We start from the raw sequence: 19,401 nt of genomic DNA on the forward strand, positions 1-19,401 counted from the left end.
AACATGCCGGGACAGTCCTAGGGGTGAGATACCGAGTAACAAAAAACCAAGGCTCCATCCCCCGGGGAGCTCGCCAGGGCCACGCCCCCTCGCAGGCTCCCTCCTCCTGGCCCTGGACGCCGCTGGGGGAGGCTGGTCTGCCTCAGCGGAGCGTGTACCAGGTAACTCCCGGGCCAAGTGTGAGCTCTTTGAAGACAAGTTCCATCTTCAGCTCCTATTTCTGAGGACCTACAAGCCTTTTAGGGCCCCAAAGGTAAAACCGTAAAAACCCTGCCCTCCTGAGAGGCCCAGTCTTGCAGTGGAAGCAAGTCTTGCTGGGCCACGAGTCACCTTGGTGCACCTGACACGGAAGTTTGATGCTTGGGAAGGCACTCGTCTTATTGCAGAGCCCACTGCCCACTACTGCAGACTGAGCACACGGAGACTCTCATAATCCCGGCTTCCTTTCCCCCAGCTTCACACCGTTCCCTCCTCACCCACAGGGCCAGGCCTCTGGGCAACCGGCCCCTTACAGGCACTCGGGGCTGGGCCGGCAGGGTCTTGGCAGTTGTTTTGCTTGTGAACATCAGACACGTGATCAAACCTTTGAGTGCCCAAAGGACCTGTGCACTGGCCATGACAGCGCTGGGTTCTGTTTCTCAGAAGCTTGGGGACTTCTCCCTCGAAACCCTTGTCTGGAGCTTCCCTTTCCTCATCTGGTCCTTTCTGCTCACTTCTTTTTTTAAAAAAAATGTATTTTTATTGATTTCAGAGAGGGAGAGGGAGATAGAAACATCAATGAAAGAGAATCATTGACCGGCTGCCTCCTGCACACCCCTCACTGGGGATTGAGCCCGCAACCTGATATCAAACCTGGGACCCGTCAGTCCGCAGGCCAACACTGTGTCCACTGAACCACACCAGCTAGGGCACTGCTCACTTCCTTTAGCCTGGTCGGGGAACTCCAGGGCCCCACGTCAGAATTCAGGGTGTGCCTTAGTTGCTTCAGCGCCACTGTCGGAAAGGAGTCGGCCTGTGACTGGGACTGCAAGCCATCAGCCTTCAACACTTCCTCTCAGAGCAAGCCCCGCCCTTGGTTGGGATTCCTGCAAGGCTTCCGCTGGCCACCAGGAGGCTGAAGCCAGGGCACTTTCCTGGGGGACAGGCCGCAGCGTCTGAGCAGAGGCTCACCTAGCTATGCCCCCACCCATGCTCCACTCCAGTCCTAAGTCCCCATAGCACATATTCTCCCTCATGAGCCCCGATTTGCCCTGTCTCCTGCTTTCCTCTGTCCAAGGAATCCCCACAGAGGCTCTTTAATGCTCCCTCAGTAAATTTCCAGTTTTCCCAGGGCTCCTCCCCTTAAACAGGGAAGAGTGGACACTCCCCTCCGTCCCCCAGCTCCTCAGGTTCCAAAGCCCTGGCTAGTTCTCTGGGAGGCAGTGGTTCAATCCTCTCACTCATGACAAATGGAGAAGGCTCATGTGGTGCTGCCAGGCCCCTGCCACTCCCTCTGCAGGCAGCCCCTGCAGGACTGAGGCCCAGTAGCCTCACGTCCCCTGAGGCAGCTTCACTGTCCTCTGGAGCCTGGAAAGGCAGTCCTGTCAGATGAGCAAAGGCAGGAGGCGGCTAGCGAGCTCACTGCCACGATCACTGCAGGGTCTGCCCCCCCCCCGGGTCTGCCCCCCCCCCCCCGCCATGCTATCCCTGTGCTGTTACATCCCTTTCACCACTTGCCAAACAGCTGTGCAGACAATTCCTTGATCGAACAAGATTGCCTTCTTGAGTTTAAATTTTATTTTACAAAAAGAGAAATAAAGAAAACTGATAGGCAGTTATACTGACTTACAATTGTTCTGTTTGCTTTTTTAAAAAAGTGACATGAAACACAAGTAAAAATAAATACGTCATAGAAACAGCCAGTTGCCCAGTCTCTGGGGCAGGAGCACCTGCCCTGCGAGAGGAGGGAAGCCCATGACTACACCGGCAGAGCACCAGCCACAGGTGCTCCTCAAAGCCAGGTGCAATCCCAGGCCTCAGGGGGCGTCCTGAGGAAAGAAGACGGAAAACCAAAGCCAGGTGCCAGGTCCCTGGGGCCCCAACCCCCCACCCCCCCACTCCTGGCAGCAATGTGGCCTTAGTGGTTATCCACTGCGACCCCCTCAACCCACCTGGACCTCCTTCCCGACCCCTCTGGAGAGGGTACAGGAAAAAACCAGTCTTGAGCGGGCTAAGGGGATTCTTCTGCTGAGTCCCCAGCCCACCCTGAGTAACACAACCAGACAAGTCAGTTTACACTCATGTGCACATGAGGTGTGTGCATGTGCACACACACACTCACAGGCACACACACACACACACACACACACACACACACACACACCTGGGCTGAGCTCTCTTCCAGAGGAGGGTCCTGGATCAGGTCACAGTATGAGGTCCCCCCTCTTCTGAATATCACCCCAGTAGTGGTAACAGAAAGTACCCAAATCTCTCCCAGCCTCTGCCCCAGACTCTGCAGCCTGCCAGGCTACCTCTCCCGGACTCAGATGCACCTTTTCCTCAGTCACATAGGCCCGAGGGGAGAGGAGAGGCAGACACAGTCCCTGAGAGCAAAGAAGTTGGACATCGCCTGCTCAGGAAGTTCATTGTAAGACTTGGGTATTCATAAAAGGCCCAGGGCCAAGCTAGTGGCACAGACAGACATTTAGGGTAACAGTGGAATACACAGGGCAGAAGAGAAGCGCCAGTGGGAGGGGAATGGATGGGGAGGGCGACGGGTGGAGAGTGAAGCACTCAGGCCTGGAGGGGCAGGTTCCTGGAACAGTGAGCAGAGGACAGAAAGTCTCCTGGGTCCACCGGGGAAAGGAGCTCCTCAGGAGTTCTGGTGGCAAAAGAGCCACTTGGCTGGGTGTACAGGAGGCCGGGGTTCGGAAGGGAGACTGGTCTTCTGAGGAATCACAGGGAACTGGGAAACAGGAGGAAGGGTCATGGCCAGGAACACTAGGAACAAGGAATGTGAAGCCCCCAGACCTTCCACATGGGAGCACTCGGTTCCGGAGCAAGGCCAGGCTTGCACAGACTGAAGCGGACGACTTGCTCTGCTGACTTTGGGAGTGACAGTCCCCCGCAGACGCCTAAGGTTTTGTTGTTCGTTTCCACCTATCAGCAGAACTCCCCTAGCTTTGCTTCAGACCCTGGAGTGGGAAATATATTTAGTTGTGAATCACAAGTATATAAACTTCAGACACTAATTCCTAGGGAAGAGAGTGCCAAGGACCAGCGTTATCCTGAAGTCGGGAGATGACAAAATAGATGCTGAGCACAACTCGAGAAGGTGAGGACTTTGCAGAATCCAATCTGATCCAACAGGGTTCACTTCCTTTCTTAAGTGGCTACTCTGTCTCTGTTCAATTTTTATCCGCAGATACTAAGAAAAGGAAATCACACATCACTACACATGGAATCCTGAAGCAAGTTGTACCATATTCCCTTGGTGAGAACTTAGGCTGAACCAGCCAGACAGGGCTTCTGTGGAAGATGAGGGAGGGGAAGTGCCCGGGCCGGTCTCCCACCTCCCTCATCTCCCCATCCCTCCCTCACGCAGGCCTGGACGGCAGGTGGAAGCCACCAGCAAGTGTCTCTATCAAAGCAGCTGTAGAGCATGGCCCATGGCCTCTGAGACAGTCCCTGCTACCAGCACACAGGAAGAGGCAGCAGGGAAGTCAGAAGGGTTTTCACGGTCATTAAAAAAACAAACATGGAACTGGTAGCACCCCAATTTCCTGTGACCCCACCCCCACCTGCCTACACAGTATAAGCTGCACATATCGAACAAAGCCTTCTACAGCCGGGTCTGCCTCCTGAAGCTATGGCCTCTCCCCAGTTATAGCAAGACCCAGCCCCTGGAAGCACTGGGTCGACAGCAGGCACACACTGCCTCTCATAATACCCATTCACTTCCTGATACCGCTAAAGCCCATCCCTCTAGTGACTGGTCTCAATTCCTTGCTGGAATAGTTTGTGGATTCTTGGAGCCTGCTGCTACGATGTTTTAGAGGTGCACACAGAATGACCCCTCCTTAGACACACACACACCTGCTCTGGGGCCTTGGAGGTATCAACTGTGGCCCAGGGTGAGTGCGCTCTGCAAACCGGAGACCTGGGGTAGCTCACGCCCTCAGCACCAGCCTCAACATGAAAGCCCACACTGAGTCCACTCACCACCCGCTCCTGGTGCATCTGAGAGAGCACTGGTGAAATGCTAGTTTTAAATTACTAAAATAATTTGCATAGCTAAATTGTAGGTCTAAGGCTTCTATGAGTAGGAGAGTTAAGAGTCTGACAGGGTGTCTATGAAAAGAGAAAAAAAGCGCCGTAAGTCCCACTCTTGGTGTAACTGAACAGCGCGCGCGCGCACACACACACACACACACACACACACACACACGCACACGCACTTACACTCGTACATGCACACCCCCATCAGCCATCTCCTCGTCTCTTCTCTGGGAACAACACCCCCGAGTGTGTAAGGCCCCCCAACAACGAAAACCAGCTGGTGGAAGAGTTACAGAAGCAGCTACTACTAGGGGTGACCTGACTAAACTGCCTCCAGGACATGGGAGGCAGGGGCAGCAGCTGCCCAGTGAGGACCCCCTGGGGAGGGGGTGGAGCTCTACAGACAGACACCGTGTGTTCACCATAAAGACCTGCCTGGAGTGGCCTCAGCAGGCAGGGAAAGCCAAGCGGAAGACAGCCAGTGTTTGCGCCTAAAGACTAGATGCCCCGCCCCTAGCACTGGCAACAAGAAAGGGTTGACCCAGAATGGCTGGTATGTTCCTTTAGGACAAAGCCAGGCTTCAGGCTCCTAGAGGAAGGGCTCCTCCATGTTCCTTCAGAGGATGGAGGTAGCAGACAGCAGGCCCACACTGACCATCTGATAGGCTGGGGAAGTCAACACATTTCCCAATAGGAAATCAAGTCTGTTCCCCCAACGCAGCCATCTATGCACAGCATAGCGAGCCTGCCTCTAAGTCTAAGGACGCAACTCCAAATTTGGGGTCATTTAGTTTCCAAAAGCAAACTCCATGACCCCAAGTTTCCAGCTCTGTGGAACGAGTCTCATCCCACCAATTCTCCAGACACAGGAGTCCCTAGTCTTCCTGCAAAACATGGCTATTTGGTGCACACCTTGGTCAAGCCTGGCTTTCTTTCCATGGCCAGTTCACCACCCTCGGGGATGCCCTCGGGGATGTGCTCACCGGCAGCCATGGGGTCTGGGGTATTTTAAAACTGCCTTTCCCATCTCCTACCCTCTTCCCTACCCCAGCCTCCCCTTCCCACTACCAATAACAACAAAAAGACACATGAAAAGTCTAAATAATAAATAATTGCCCATAAGAAATAAATTAACTGAGCTCTCTACCAGGGAAGGCAGGGGCAGGAAAAGCCACTGGGACAGGCAGTGGGGCTCAGGTCCATCCCTGTGAAGCATGTCCTTCCAGCCTCCCCCACAACACAGGGTTCCCCTCCTGCCTCACAGTTTCTCTCCCTGGAAAGGGCTGCTCCGAGGCAGCCACTAGGGAGAGGCAGCGAGGGGCAATGCCCATTTCTCCCATTATCTCCCCCAAATTCCACAACCAATGTGGCTCTGAAAACCAGGGACTCAGGTTACCTGGGCTCCTCTTCACCCACGAGAAGGAAACTTGTGGTTTCCACAGCTCTCCTGGGCTCACCCTGACGTTCGTTCTAACTGCCATGAACCACCACACTCTGATTTCCATTTTTAAAAAGATAAATTCATTTTTCCCCCTCATTCGTCCCTCCCTTCCTCCCCCCCACCTTCATCACTGCTGTTACATACATGTACGTACATACATAAACACACACACGCACAGCACACATACCTGGTCTGCTTCCTTCCCACCCCCTAAAAAGACTCCACTTCACGTGGAATCGCAGTCTGCTCTCCCTGCCCACACTCCTTCTCTACCCGCCCCCCCCTCACTCCCCTCCCCTCTCCAGGCCAAGCTAAGTCACCCAGTAAGGCAGGTCTCTTGGGAGAGAATGTTCCCAAAGACAGAGATGGGATGTGAGTGCCTACACTCAGAGGGGCAAGCAGGCAAGCTGACAGCTAAGCAAGGCAGCAGGAAGAGAGGCGGGCTTCCCGGCCCTCCAGTCCTGTTTGGGTCCCTGATTTCCCACGATTGCTGCTCTGCTGGAATTTTTTGCCTTTGTTGGGCTGCAGCAGAGCCCTGCCACTATGGTCATCCCCATTCCTTGTCCTCTTCCTGCCCCCCCTGCCAAGGGCCCTACTCTCAGAAGCCCAGACAGCTGCCTTCCAGCTTGGTGGGCAATGCTGGGGCCCTGAGTGAGGTGGAGCGGGGCTCCCAGCTACTTCCCAGTGACCTCGATCACATCATCGTCCTTGTCCTCATCGTCATTGGAGCTGAACCCCACCTCAGCCACCTCGTGAGAGTCAAATGGAGGCACCTGGGACTGGAGGAGGCCGCCAGCTGGGTAGCCCGCGTGGGAGGACATGTAGCCTGGGTAGACCGACATGCCCCGGGAAAGGTTGGTGGGCAAGACAGGGGTGGGGAAAGGGGCAAACATCCTCGGCTCGGACAGGAGTGGCTGTGAGAACGGGAGTGAGAAGCTGGGCAGCATCCCTGGAACAGAGGGGTTCAGCATGAAGGAAGGGGTGCTGGCAGTGACTGAGGTAGCCGTGGAAGAGGAACTGACGGGGCCTGCTGGCACCAGAGGGTCAGTAGTCACTGGAAACACCAGGCGGGCATCTGCCAGCAAATTGGACAGCTGGTAGTAGGAGGGGGGACTGCCCATAAACAGGGAGTTCTCCCCAGCCTGGGAGGTGAAGGGGGTGGTGAGGTTATGGTTTAAGGAGACGGGTGGCATGGCAAACCCGCCTGCAACTGGATACCCGTGTTCATACGGCTGCACGGGGGCTGGTAGATGGCCCTTCCTGGACCGCCGGCGGGCTGACTCCTGGGCAGCAGATGGTGTGACCAACTTCCGCTTGTGGCCCCTTAAATCCAAGACTGGGTGCCTGTCACCACAGGGCTGGCCGGTCACCAAGAGGGAACTGTTGAGGCAGTGGCTCCCAAGTCGAGGCTCCGTCCCAAGAGCAGTCCCAGGCACAGCACTGCCGTCCACCAGTTGGGCAGGGGGGCCGGGCAGGCCGGCGGCGGAGCTGGGGGAGCTCTGGCGGGACTCGCGGGCAGCGGCCACATCCGCGTACTGCTGCAGCTCGCTGAGGATCTCCGGGCTGTCGGGAGAGACAGGCCTGGCCAGCCCCTCAGGGTCGGGAGCTTTGGGTGATGAGGCACTGGGTCTGCCGTTGCTCGTAGACTCGAGAGAAGGCCCCTGGGAACCTGGGGACAAAACGTAGGTGACTGAGAACCAGAATGGCCAGGGAGAAAAGGAAAACATAGGGGAAAGTTCCATGAAAGAACAAAAACATCCCATCCTGTGTCCCCCAAAATTCAAAGAGTTTGATGTATAAAGTCACCCAGTTAACTTTCCCCGAGGAAACAGGTCTCTCCTTTCCCTGACTGTAAAACTCCACAAGGTGAAGCCCATGAGGTCATGGACATGAAATGCTAAGTCATCAGTCTTAACCCCAGTCAGGCTTGCAGTGACCAGGATTGAAGAAAAGAGGAAAGTGCTTCTAACAAGTCATCCATCCTGGCTTCAAACTAAACAAAAGCCTTGGCTGTGGAAGATGATGGGGAGGCCTGATGGGGACGCCTGGAAAACCGGCTCTGGCCTGGACCTCGGGCACATGTGGAGCTGTTAACTCGTGTGATAATGCTGCTGGCTCAGAGGGGAATGCCCTTGGCCTTAGGCTGTGTGTGTGAAAATGTTTAAGGGTAAAAGTGACATGATGTCCTCGATTTGCAAATAGTTCAGATAACAGGAAGGGAGAGACAAAAGCGAGTGCATGGCGAAAGGAACAGTCATTGGTGTTGGCGCGGCTCCATGGGTGCTCACGGTGCCACTCTATCAACTGGGCTGGCTGTGTGCACAAAAAAGCAGTCTAGCTCTCGGTGCTTCCCGGAGGAAGGATGGAGGAGAAGCTCTCCCACAGGGGAGCCTGGCCAGAGCACCTCACTGTGAATGAGCCCACACATTCTTTAACCTGGCGATCCGCCCACACATTCTTTAACCTGGCGATCCGCCCACATCTGGGGATTATGCTGCAGATACACCGCGTGCCTGGGAGACAGTTCTGCATGTGGAGTACAGCAATCTGAGCACCCCAGGACAGGGGACTTGGGACGCATGGTGCTGTCCCACCCTGTCCCATCCAGCGGCATCCTGTGCACACCCTCCAGGAGGCACAGCTATAGCAGATAAGGCACCAGCCCTGGGCTATCCATTGAATGAAGGACTAACCAGTGTATTATAGTAAGTGAGCATTCATTTGAAAAATACGAAGCAAAGTTATACACACGTTTTTTATCCAAACAGGCACACATGTTTTTTATCCATAAAGACACACACATCCCTGTACTGCATTCAGAATATCTCTGAAAATGACAGACGAAAAAAAAAAAAAAAGAAAAAAAAAGAAAAAGAAAATGACAGACGAGAAATGACTGGCTAGAGGTATGGCAGGAGAAAAACTTACTTTTCACTTTACCCCTTTTGTACCTTTTGAATTGTGAACCACGTACACATTATTTACTAAAAAATTAATTACAAGTGAAACTAAACCAAAACACAACACATGTCCAGCGGTGAACGGGAGGCAGAGCCGCATGCGATACCTGAGGCAGCCATCCGGCCATCTTCAGGGGCTTTGGGTTTGCCCGTCGCTCGGACAGCAAAGATCCGCCCGTCGCTGGTGCGGATGTACGTCCCTAAAAAGCACGAGGAAGACTGTGAGCGGCAGACAATGCCCTCCTGCCAGCCGTGGGCTGGGAAACAGCTGTAAAACTAGGTCTCCCACCCTCTCTCAGACGTGTGCAGTGATTGGTGAGGACGGAGCTGCGGCCCAATATTAGCCCTTTTCTCCACAAACACTGACTGCATCAGCACCGCCACAGGCCCTGCTCTAGAGCCTGGCCCGCTGGGGGAGATGGACAGGCACAGGAGCACCCATCAGGAAAGGCTCATGCAGTGGAGGAAAGAAACAGGGGTGAGGAGGAGCACAGGCACTCTGGCCCACGCCTTCCTGCCTCAATGCCCTCTCTGTTGGTGGGAGCAATTCTAGAGCTGCGTTCCATTCCCAAACACTAATCTACCATCCCGTGTTGTTGTTTTTTTTATCAATCTCCTGGAAAATCCGGGCTGCCTCCAGGCCAGAGATTGGCAAACTTTTCCTTAAAAGGCCAATTAGTAATTCTGGCTTTGTGAGCCATCAGCTCTCTCTTGCAACTACCCAACTCTGTAGCATAACAGCTAGTGCCACTATGGTCTAAAATACTTATTTATGGACATTGAAAGGCTGATCTGGCTGGTGCACAGCAGAGCCTGCCCTTTACCCACCCCTGCTCTAGGCCCACAGGAGCATCTTTTCCTTGAGCCTAAAGGTCCTGTGACCCAACAGAGGCCGGGGCAAAACCTCCTTACTGACACCGAGCCTCAGGAGCTCCCAGAGTGAAGACTGGCGGGAATGACAGGCGTCGACACTGTCCCTACAGATTTCATCCCAGCAGTCTCACCTTCCTTGTAAGGAGGCAGAGGCAGTGGATTTTCCCAATGACCACACTTTGACCTACTTTCCCCTCCTGTTCTAAATCCCACTCTTCTGTTTTAAATTCGCCAACAAAGAGTGAACCCACAAAGCCTAGCACCCCACTCTTGGACCCTAATAAAGGCAGAGACCCAGGTCCATGTTCTTTCTCTTTCTCCCCCGTGACCTCCATGTGAGACCCTCGGGCATAATGTACCCTCCAGAACTTGTGAATAATGCTCTTGCATCTACAACGTTCCCTGATGGCTGCTGTGTGTTCCAGTCATAACAGCACACGGGCTGGTTCAGCCACAGCACTGGCTCTGGGGAAATGTCCACGGGGTCCCACAGGTGCGTGGGGCCAGGTGAGTCAGGCATTCCTAGCCAACAGCACCGCAATCGATAGGCTGGGACACAAAACACAGTGTCTATCCAAACCCACCCCAAATTCTCCATAAAAACCATGTCAAAATACAAGGATGCGGGGACCCTAACTCCCTTCTCTTAAGCCACTGCCAGATATCCTTGGGGCCCCGCCCCACAATACTGAGCTCCTGGAAATGTCATTTCCTCATGCTTCCCGGATGTACGGATTCTGCTTCCCAGCCCAGACAGGGGGCAGGCGGGCAGGCGGGCAGTCTCACCTTTCGTCCCGCGGATGATGTGGATGCTCTCCCCAGCGTTAATTCTCGCCTGTACATCTGTGGAGCTGTTGAGTCCAGGAATAACAATATCTAGTGAAGACACAGACCTCAGATTTAGATTCCACAGGGCCTGACTAAAGCAGGGAAGGAAACCACAGTCCACATCCACCCCGTTTCTCAGCGGATTCTCTAACGCCTCTCGGTGGGCAAAGATCAGAGCCAAGGACAGCAAGGCCCGCAGTCCTCTCGCAGCTGTCTAATAGAGAATACTCCAAGAACCAGAAACTTCTGAGAAATCTGATCATCTTTCGGGTCAATTTCCCTGATTTAACTAAAATTTCATAGAGTTTCTGGTTTAGAAAGTTGGTTCAAATGGTTACTTCTCTGTATTTTTTCTCCTCTTGGAGTTATTGGCAAGTGCCTGCTCCACATCACTTTAGGATGTTTGAGGTGTTAATAAATACTAAAATTCCTGCGTGAACAAAGTGATTTGAAAAGGGACAGCACCCAACCTGTGGTGGTGACCACCTTCTGCACAAGGACGCCCGCGCGCTGCAGGTAGTTGATGGGGAAGTTCATGGCTGGGTTTGTGCTGGAGGCACAGCTTACGCCGCCTCCCAGGGGGACATGCCGGGGCATCATGGGGATGGGGGTGGACTGCACAGGACGGACACTGGCCACAGGCTTCTCATCACTCTTCAGCGTTGGCTGCCTGTGAGAGGAGGACAGCGCACTCAGAGGTCGGCAGAACAGCCACCCTTCCCTCCTGCGGAGCCCTTCAGGCCCCCCCCCCCCGCCCCCCTCCCCCCCAGCCTCAGCTGCTGCTGAGGAGGGTCAGAGGACTGACAGAGCATGGTCAGCTCAAAAGACAAGACGCAGGGCTGAGGCAGTGGAGGCAGAAAGGCAGCGAGGGATGACGCTTCTCGGAGCCTAAGGAGTCAGATGTCAGTGGGATGACGCCTTTATGGGGATTCGGACGGTCTATCTACACACACAGGCACTCGCCCTTGGAGGAAAGTCAGGGAAAGGCAAGGATGCAACAGGGAGGAAAAGTTCTTCAGCCTCCAGTGCATGCAAGCTGCAGACAAACGGGGGGGAACCTGACCACTCACCAAGGAGAAAGGCCACGTGACGCCACATGTGCAGGTCAATTTGAGAGACCACCTGTCCAACCTTAATGGTCTTTACTCTCTGAAACTTCAAGTATCAGTAAGCAATGCACACACCCCTCTCCTCTGCATTACTTTTCATTGGGCTCCTCCTGGGGCCACTCCCCAGGATACCCCTCTAGTCACGACCACCACAAAAGCAGCAGCAGCCAAAACCCTGTGCCCAGCAGCCAGGCCTCTAACTGGCACATGCCCATGGCCAGCCTCTCTTTCCATTCAGCAACAGGTTTCTGCCGCACTCATATTCTAAACAATTCTAGAAGTTTGCTCAAGGAAAAGGTTTCTCACTCAGGACTGGGGCACAGCCACAGAATGCAATCCCATGAGCAGCAGCAGAACGCACTGACTGCACTCCAAGGCCCATAAAGACCTGGCCTTCACCCTTGCACTTCAGAGCTTAGCAAGGTCTAGGACAGTGATGGTGAACCTATGACACGCGTGTCAGAGGTGACACGCAAACTCATTTTTTTGGTTGATTTTTCTTTGGTAAATGGCATTTAAATATATAAAATTAATATCAAAAATATAAGTCTGTTTTACTATGGTTGCAAATATCAAAAAATTTCTATATGTGACACGGCACCAGCGTTAAGTTAGGGTTTTTCAAAATGCTGACACGCCGAGCTCAGAAGGTTCGCCATCACTGGTCTAGGACCAAAGTGCTACGGATAGGATGGGCTGTACAGGAGGGCTGGGTCTCTGTGTTTTGGGAACCTGCACCTCCCAGAACACAAATGGACTCTCCTGAGTCCCAAGACCAGCAGCTCACTCTTCCTGCCAGAGCCACTTAAACCCCGGGGCTGTGGACTGCCTGACACCTCACCCAAGAGCAGGCCCGCCAGTTCTCAGCAGCCAAAGAGCAGTTTACACAATGCCACAGCGGGAAGTGTGGCCTGGCCCCACAGCAGACCTTCCTGCCCTTTCAGCGACTCACCAGTTTCTCTGACTGAAGGCGGGGATGCTGGTCAGGCTCTGGTCGCTGGCCGGGTAATACTGTGCATACGATGGGCGGGTGTAGGGGACTGATGTGCGTTTGTCTTCCTCATAGCTTTTCTTTGCTGCTTTTTTCTCCGCCTTGGTCAGCTTGTGATCCCTTCGGTTAAGGAGCAATGACTCATGCTCAAAAGGCTCCTGGGGACACAAGAGGGTGTTGATTTAATTATCAGTCTTTGTGCAAAATGATGGGTACACACTGAGCCTTGCTTTGACACCAAGGAAGGGCTAGCTGTCTCCAGCACTAGCGAAGAGCCTGCTCGCAGACACATGCAGGTTCACTGTCCTTCTGTCAAGAGTATGACTCACAAGTCTAACAGCACAGCTTTAGACCACCTACATCTGCCTTCCACATCAAAAGGAGGGCAGAGGTCAGAGAATTAACAGGCTACATATTTAAAACATGCCATCTCTCTTTCTGCTAGGAAAACACACTGGCCAAATTATTCCACATGGTTGAGCCCAGCACTTGTAGGACCAGACCAGGGGCGGGAACTGCATGGGACAAGGAAAAGAACCCATGGCGTTCAAGTTGCCTGCGTGAAACAAAAGTTTGCACAAAGACAAGCTCGCCAGACGAGCCTCCCCCGCTGGCCGCTGGCCCGCCAGGGGCTGTTACACCCCAGGCTCTCACCTTGGTGATGAGGTGAGGGTACTTCCGGCAGGCAAGCTGCAGGACGGGCTCCTTGATGCCCTTTACGTCCAAAGATGCTTGGGGAGCCGGCTCCTTCTCAACGAAGTGCAGTAGGTTCTCCACCTCCTTCCGGGTAAAGTTCAACATTGGATTGAGATCATCCACCACGCGATCTGGAAGGGAGAGGACAAGGAGGCGGTCAATATGTGGCAAAGAAGACTGCAAAGGCACAGTTACAGAGATCAGCAGAGAGGAGAGAGGCTGTGGGTGGCACAACTGGCACTATACCTGAGCCACCGAAGGTGGCCCCTCCGTATCTGAAAGTTAAAGACCAGGTGGGAGGCCCTGGTAAAATGGAAGTATTATAACAGAAACCTGCTAGTTTAGCTCTAAACCCTAAACCCACCTTCAACAAGTTGAGGTCACTCCCTTCTTAGGCAATTATTTGAGTCAGAATGAGATGAGAGGACCTGCTGGCTTGCTATACTGGGAAGCCTGCCTGTATTCCCACAATCTCCGTCCCCGAACACCTGGAAACAGTAGGATGGCGGCCTATATCAATGTGTGTCTTCTGAACCTAGAAGGCAGCCCACCTGACATGCCCTGCTTGGAAATCTGACGGTCATAGATCTTCTTTTCGAGGGTGAAATCAGCCACAAGGCGGTAGATGTGGCAGGGCTTTTTCTGGCCGTAGCGGTACACCCGACACACTGCCTGAGCATCATGGCAAGGGTTCCAGGAAGCGTCAAACACCACCACTCGGTTGGCACCGATCAGATTCACGCCCAAGCACCCAGCCCTTTAAAACACAAACCAACAATCACAGAGCCTTTCGTTGTAAAGGTAGTTTTCAAATCAGTTTTACCCACCGTGACTCCTACCCCAACACCCTCCTTTTTGTCCTAAGCCCAACACACTGAGGATCCTGCTGTCCTGCTAATGGACAGTGTATGTCCTCACCCACTCTACAGTATGCCTGGAACATGCGACACGCAAGTGCCCCCAGCACAGAAAGCAGTCCGCTCTCCTCCCTGCTGAGTGTGATGTCACTTGGCGAGGGAAACTGCTAACAGCTCAGGAGAACGGCTGGTTCATACCCTATCAAGGGCATTCTACTTGGCATGAGACAAACAGGCCAGCAGCCTTTTACAGTTCTATTGCACTTCCTACTTGTTAAAACACTCTCACATTCTCCACATCGTCTCAGCCTCAAAACATTCCAAGGGAAAAGCTAATTAAACCGTTGTTAATGAAGGTGTCAAAGAACTTAATGACAGTGTCACGATCGCCCTTTAACACAACTTCCTTTTGGTGTCTCCTCTCTCACTTCAAAAACAAGTCACAGCCCTGAGCAGATCTCTTCTGATGGAAATTGGATGAGCCTTTGGGGTGCCTGCCCATGTGGCCAATTGCCCAGAACACACCCTCTGGCCTATCCTCCCAGGACCCACTCACCTTGTGGAGAGAAGGAACAGCCAGGTGGTGAGGTTGCTGGGATCATTGAACTGATTAATGAGCCGCTCCCTCTCAAAGGCAGGGGTGCTACCGTCCAGCCCTAGGACAGAAGGAGAACCTCAGAAATGGCCAGATGAGGGCAGGGGACACAGCAAAATCCTGGGCAAATGTGTTTTAAAAACCAAGCGCACACACACTAGAGAGCTCTGGTCTACCTTGAGACCCAAGTTCCTGTAACTTAAAAATACCCCCAGGTGGTTGTATGCACAACAAGGATTAGGAACTGCTTCTCCCTTTAGTATCTTGTGTCGATTCTAAGGCCAAGGTTCCTAGACTTGAGTGCCTAAGAATCACCCTAAGTACAGAGGCTTGGTAGACACTGGCTCAGGTGGCCCTCTGCCTCAGTCCTGCAAATCCTGACAGAGCACAGATGAACCAAGGGTTTGTTTTGATAGGGATGATGTTCCTCCACTAGGAACCTGCACTGTTAACAAGCTCCCAAGGCTGAGAACTTGCTACAGGGAGACACAGAGGAACAGATACAGCGCGGTGGGTGGGACATTGGAGTGAAAGGGGGAAGCTTGGAAGGAGTCCCCTTTAGTTAGGAAGCATGAGTAAGGGCAGGGAGGCTTCTTTTGACACCGTGGGCAAAGCAGAGAAAAGGGCAAAGCCAGTTCTCATAAGTTCAAGCACAGCTCAGCACTGACTAATTGGGCAAATCCAGAGACAATACAAAGCTCCAGGCCAGACCCTGTGCCGGGTCTCTTCGCACCCCTGAACCTCAGATGCTTCTCAACAAGCACCCTCCACCCCACAGGAGACACCTGGCAATGCCTGGAGACACTATCGGTTGTTATAACTGAATTGATGCTACTGCCATCTAGTGAATAGAGACCAAGGATGCTGCTAAACATCCTACAATGCACATGACTGCCCCCGACAACACAGAATTATCTGGCCTAAATGTCAGTTTCTGGTCAGTAAGGGCCTGAGGTCAATACTTTTCAGCCTTTTTTTAATTTTTATTTTTATTACCACCTTCTTAAGGAACCTTTTTATACATTTTTTCCCAGTCACCATGCCCCCCTGGTAACTTTAACACCACAGATCTATTGTATGTTTACTTACTATATGCGTATTTGTGCTTTATTCTTCAAAAAGTTACGTTTTTTTGCCCCAAGAAGCAGTTTTCACTGTCCTAGGGATGCTATCTCCCCCACAGAGAATGCCTGACCTAGACTTGTGCTCACTCCACTCCTTCCCCCTAGAATGACCTCTGGGCCACACAAGCTCTGTTACCTGTCAAACCCTCTCCATGTTTGCAAGTCTAGTGCAAGCTTTGCCTCCTCCAGGAAGCCTTCTTTGACCATCCTCACCAGAACAATTCTGCCTTCCTTAGAACCCAAGGGTCTGTCCTCAAGTTGTCATGTCTCAGATGAAGATGAGGCGTATGCCTGCTACTTCTCTGCAACGCCCCACCCCCATCTCGCCTGAGCTCCTCAGCACCTAGGACAGCACCTCACGCCTAGGAGCTCCCTCTGTCTTTCTTTGCTCCTGGGCTAATCTGCTGCGCCTGGTCTCTAGGACTGTTGCTATAAATGAAATATTTCATGGAGAGAATGGAGAAGAGAAACTGAGAGAGAAGGGAAGTAAACCCTTAAGTAGACCTCGCCAAGGCTCCAGGAATAAGGCAGCAATTAACTCACGGAAGTAGCTGACGTTTCGAACCCACTTTTGTACTCCTTGCCCCTCGGTACCAGGTAGGCAGGGCACGTCTCGTTTCCCTAGGAACTCCTCGATGAGAGCCAAGGTGGAAAGGCTCTGGCTGAAAGGAACAACACTTGGTTCAGAAGGCTCCCAGACCCACAGGCACCTTGCTCTCCAACAGGCCCACAACTGTATGCAGTCCTCTGGCGGTGGGAGCTCCCACAACCTACTCCCTGTAGGAGGTAACCCCACAAAGAACCACCACGGTATTCTTTCTAGCTCATAGTGGGAGCAGAGTCATCCATACAATTACTGCCGGCACCCGGCTAAAAACTCTCTACCCGATGACTTGCTCAGCTGGGAAATTCTGGGGTTTCACTCAGTGCCTAGTATCCAATAACATCAGCATTAAAAATCCACACTGCGGCCAGCCGGTGTAGCTTAGTGATTGTGCGACGACCCAGGAGCCAAGAGGTCACTGGTTTGATTCCTGGTCAGGGCACATGCAGCCAATCAATGAAATTTCTCTCTCATCAATGTTTCTCTCTCTCTATCCTCCCTTCCTCTCTCTCTAAAATAAATAAAAACCTATTTTAAAAATGAAACAAAAACCCACACTACATGAGTAGACATCAGAGCCAACTATAGGCCACAGGCAATATCAAGGGGAGACGAGCACTCAGCTGCTGCTGAGTGTGCAGAGCCAGTCTCCTCAGGATGATCCATAAAAGCAGTTGCCCCCGCCCCCCCGCCCCGTTAGAACCACTGCTGTCCTTGCAAATGCGCCCCAAGTGGAAACCCTCATTCCGAGGCTGCCAAGCCAGGCCGCTGCCACTGAGATCTCATTGGAGCACACTGGTCAGACGCAGGAGAAGCAATCTACCCCGTGTCGGTTCCCTGAGTCAGGCCTTGATGGGACTCAAAGCTCTGGCTAGACTGAGAATGTGACTCTGGAACAAACTGCTTTGTTTATGTGGCCTTATATACAAAGCTTACTTATTTTAAAAAGGCCGAGAGAGAGAGAAGCAGACTAGACCACGGATCTGCAAGTGTTTTCTGTAAAAGGCCAGACAGTGAATATTTTTAGGCTTCGCAGACCACATACAGCCTCAGCTGTGTTTCCTTTTTCTTAAAACCCTTTTAAAATGTGAACTCTAGTTCTCAGGCTGTACGATAACAGGCCACAGGCCACATTTGGCCTGGCCACAAGTGGAAGGGTTAGACTATGATCTACAATGTTAGCCCATGGTCTCAAATTGTTCTCTGAAGAGAATAGCATTGGCCCAAAAAAACTCCCAAGAAAAAGAAAATGCAAGACTCCCCCCCTCCCCCCCGCAAGAAGCACTGGCTTGCAGAGGCATGGAGAGTGGAAAGGGGGCTGGCGTGACCCCAGGCGTCTCACTCTGTAGGGATGTGTTGCTGTTACCAGAGCCACACAGTGTCATTCGGAAAGTGTTCTTCTACCTGAACACGAGGATCTTGTCACCAAGCTTCACGCTTTCCTCGATCAGGTGGAAAAGCAGTACCATCTTGGGAGAGTTCTCCAGGACTCCAGTCTGGTAATTAGTCAAAAGGTCCTTGGCCTGTGGAGAGAAATGAGGCAGCTTGAGCGGGTCCATAGAAATCTCTCCCTCCAAGACAGCAGCAGCTCACGGGCCACCTTCATAGGTCCCTGCACAGACCTGGCAGCATGTGCACTGCGCACCCTGCCCCTCCCCACGCGGGCTTCACACATCCCTTCTCAGCAGTGCTCTACGGCCACAGAAGCACTGCCTGACTCACCCATTCATACGTGACAATGTTGTTGCCTCGCTCCTGAAAAGGGTTGAAGCCGACCCCTTGAAGGAACTTGCTGTTGGCTGCCTCTCCCATCGAGGCGGCCAAGGCACTGTCCTCCCCCTTGACTTTTGTTCCCTGTGACGGGCAGCGGGCACTAGTCCCCGCGGAGCCAAGCTCTTCCACGTCTAGGTCCTGCTCATTGGCCAGGTTCTCCTTCTGAAGGGCTTCATATAGCACGTCAGGGTGATTCCAGATCTGAGGGTCAAGTCAGAGAAAAGGTGGCGCAGGGCTGAGAAGAATGTAAAGGTGTCCCAGAGTCTGGAAACATGTCCTTGCTCAAACACACACATCCCACAGCACACAATCACCAAAAAGTTAAATATCCCAACGACCTCGGGCCAAAGACCTGGACATTCGTTTCCATTTACCAACCAATCACATAACACACAAAGAGGAGAGGTCACACCAGGGGCAAGCCAGCATGTTTGGTACATAAGCCTTGCATTCTATTCTTGTTCACTAAGAATGCTCCTGTTTCACTGAGTGGCCACAGTCAACCACAGTACGAAGCAAGACAAAGTCACCCTATGGACAAATGTATCTGCCTTCTAGCTGTCCAACCATAAGTCATTTGAGGGGCTACTCCTGGCAGGAGTTGAGAATCCCTGGGGAGGAGAAGGGGTGGGTAAGACGGGCGTTGGCACCGCAGCATCCTCCAGACCACGTCTGCCCTGGTCTCTAGGACTGTGGCTACAAAAGAAATATTCTGAAACTCCATCTATCCCCAGCCACACCCCTTCAGCTCACATATTAAAGCAGCGGCCAATCAGAAACAATGCCCAGCAGGTCAGCTGAAAGCTAAGAAACAGGTCCCCCGTGAGATAACAGGGAGCACTTGTCCAGATCAAAGACAAGTGAGTGTTCATCACCTTGCTCCCGAGGCTGAGTGCTAAAGATACATGGCCTTGCTGTCCCCAGCCATCTGAAGCACTGTCGGGATGAAAGACATCTCAACCCGATGAAATACAGAAGCCCATGGGAGGCGCCCCAATGACTAGTCTAAACCATAGAGTTCTTGAGTCCCAATCATGCGAGCAAACTGTCCCACAATGTCCCACCGTCACCTGCTCTCCCAAGTGAAAAAAAATCAGTGAGAAAGGAAGTGGTTCCTCAAGTTTGGTGTAACAGGCTGTGCAGCCGAGTTGCACAGCACAAGGGCACCATTTGCAGTGCAGTGTGAGCACCACTCCCGGGAGCTGTGCGCGTGCAGCCAACACTGCTCTTCCGAGAGCCCCCAGTCCTCCAATGCAGAGGAGGCCCCTCTGCTCTTATTCCTCCTTTATCAGG

At 52.8% G+C, this 19,401-nt stretch overlaps 1 protein-coding gene across 3 annotated transcripts in view; it reads right to left on the reverse strand.

Annotated features, from left to right (window-relative positions):
* Positions 1 to 6,372: 6,372 nt before the first annotated feature.
* RAD54L2 (RAD54 like 2) overlaps positions 6,373 to 19,401 on the reverse strand; it is a gene marked incomplete at both ends in the record, with an annotated part of 29,176 nt that continues 16,147 nt past the window's right edge. For all 3 annotated transcript variants that reach the window (XM_081106091.1, XM_081106090.1, XM_081106089.1), the window contains 11 exons: positions 6,373 to 7,367; positions 8,766 to 8,858; positions 10,318 to 10,407; positions 10,830 to 11,029; positions 12,421 to 12,617; positions 13,114 to 13,286; positions 13,707 to 13,912; positions 14,569 to 14,668; positions 16,275 to 16,393; positions 17,740 to 17,858; positions 18,058 to 18,309. In XM_081106091.1, coding sequence (XP_080962217.1) covers positions 6,373 to 7,367; positions 8,766 to 8,858; positions 10,318 to 10,407; positions 10,830 to 11,029; positions 12,421 to 12,617; positions 13,114 to 13,286; positions 13,707 to 13,912; positions 14,569 to 14,668; positions 16,275 to 16,393; positions 17,740 to 17,858; positions 18,058 to 18,309 — 2,544 coding nt within the window. The remainder of the gene's footprint in view (positions 7,368 to 8,765; positions 8,859 to 10,317; positions 10,408 to 10,829; positions 11,030 to 12,420; positions 12,618 to 13,113; positions 13,287 to 13,706; positions 13,913 to 14,568; positions 14,669 to 16,274; positions 16,394 to 17,739; positions 17,859 to 18,057; positions 18,310 to 19,401) is intronic.

Source organism: Myotis nattereri (genome assembly GCF_964212035.1).
Source record: "Myotis nattereri genome assembly, chromosome: 14".
NCBI classification, from domain to species: Eukaryota; Metazoa; Chordata; class Mammalia; order Chiroptera; family Vespertilionidae; genus Myotis; species Myotis nattereri.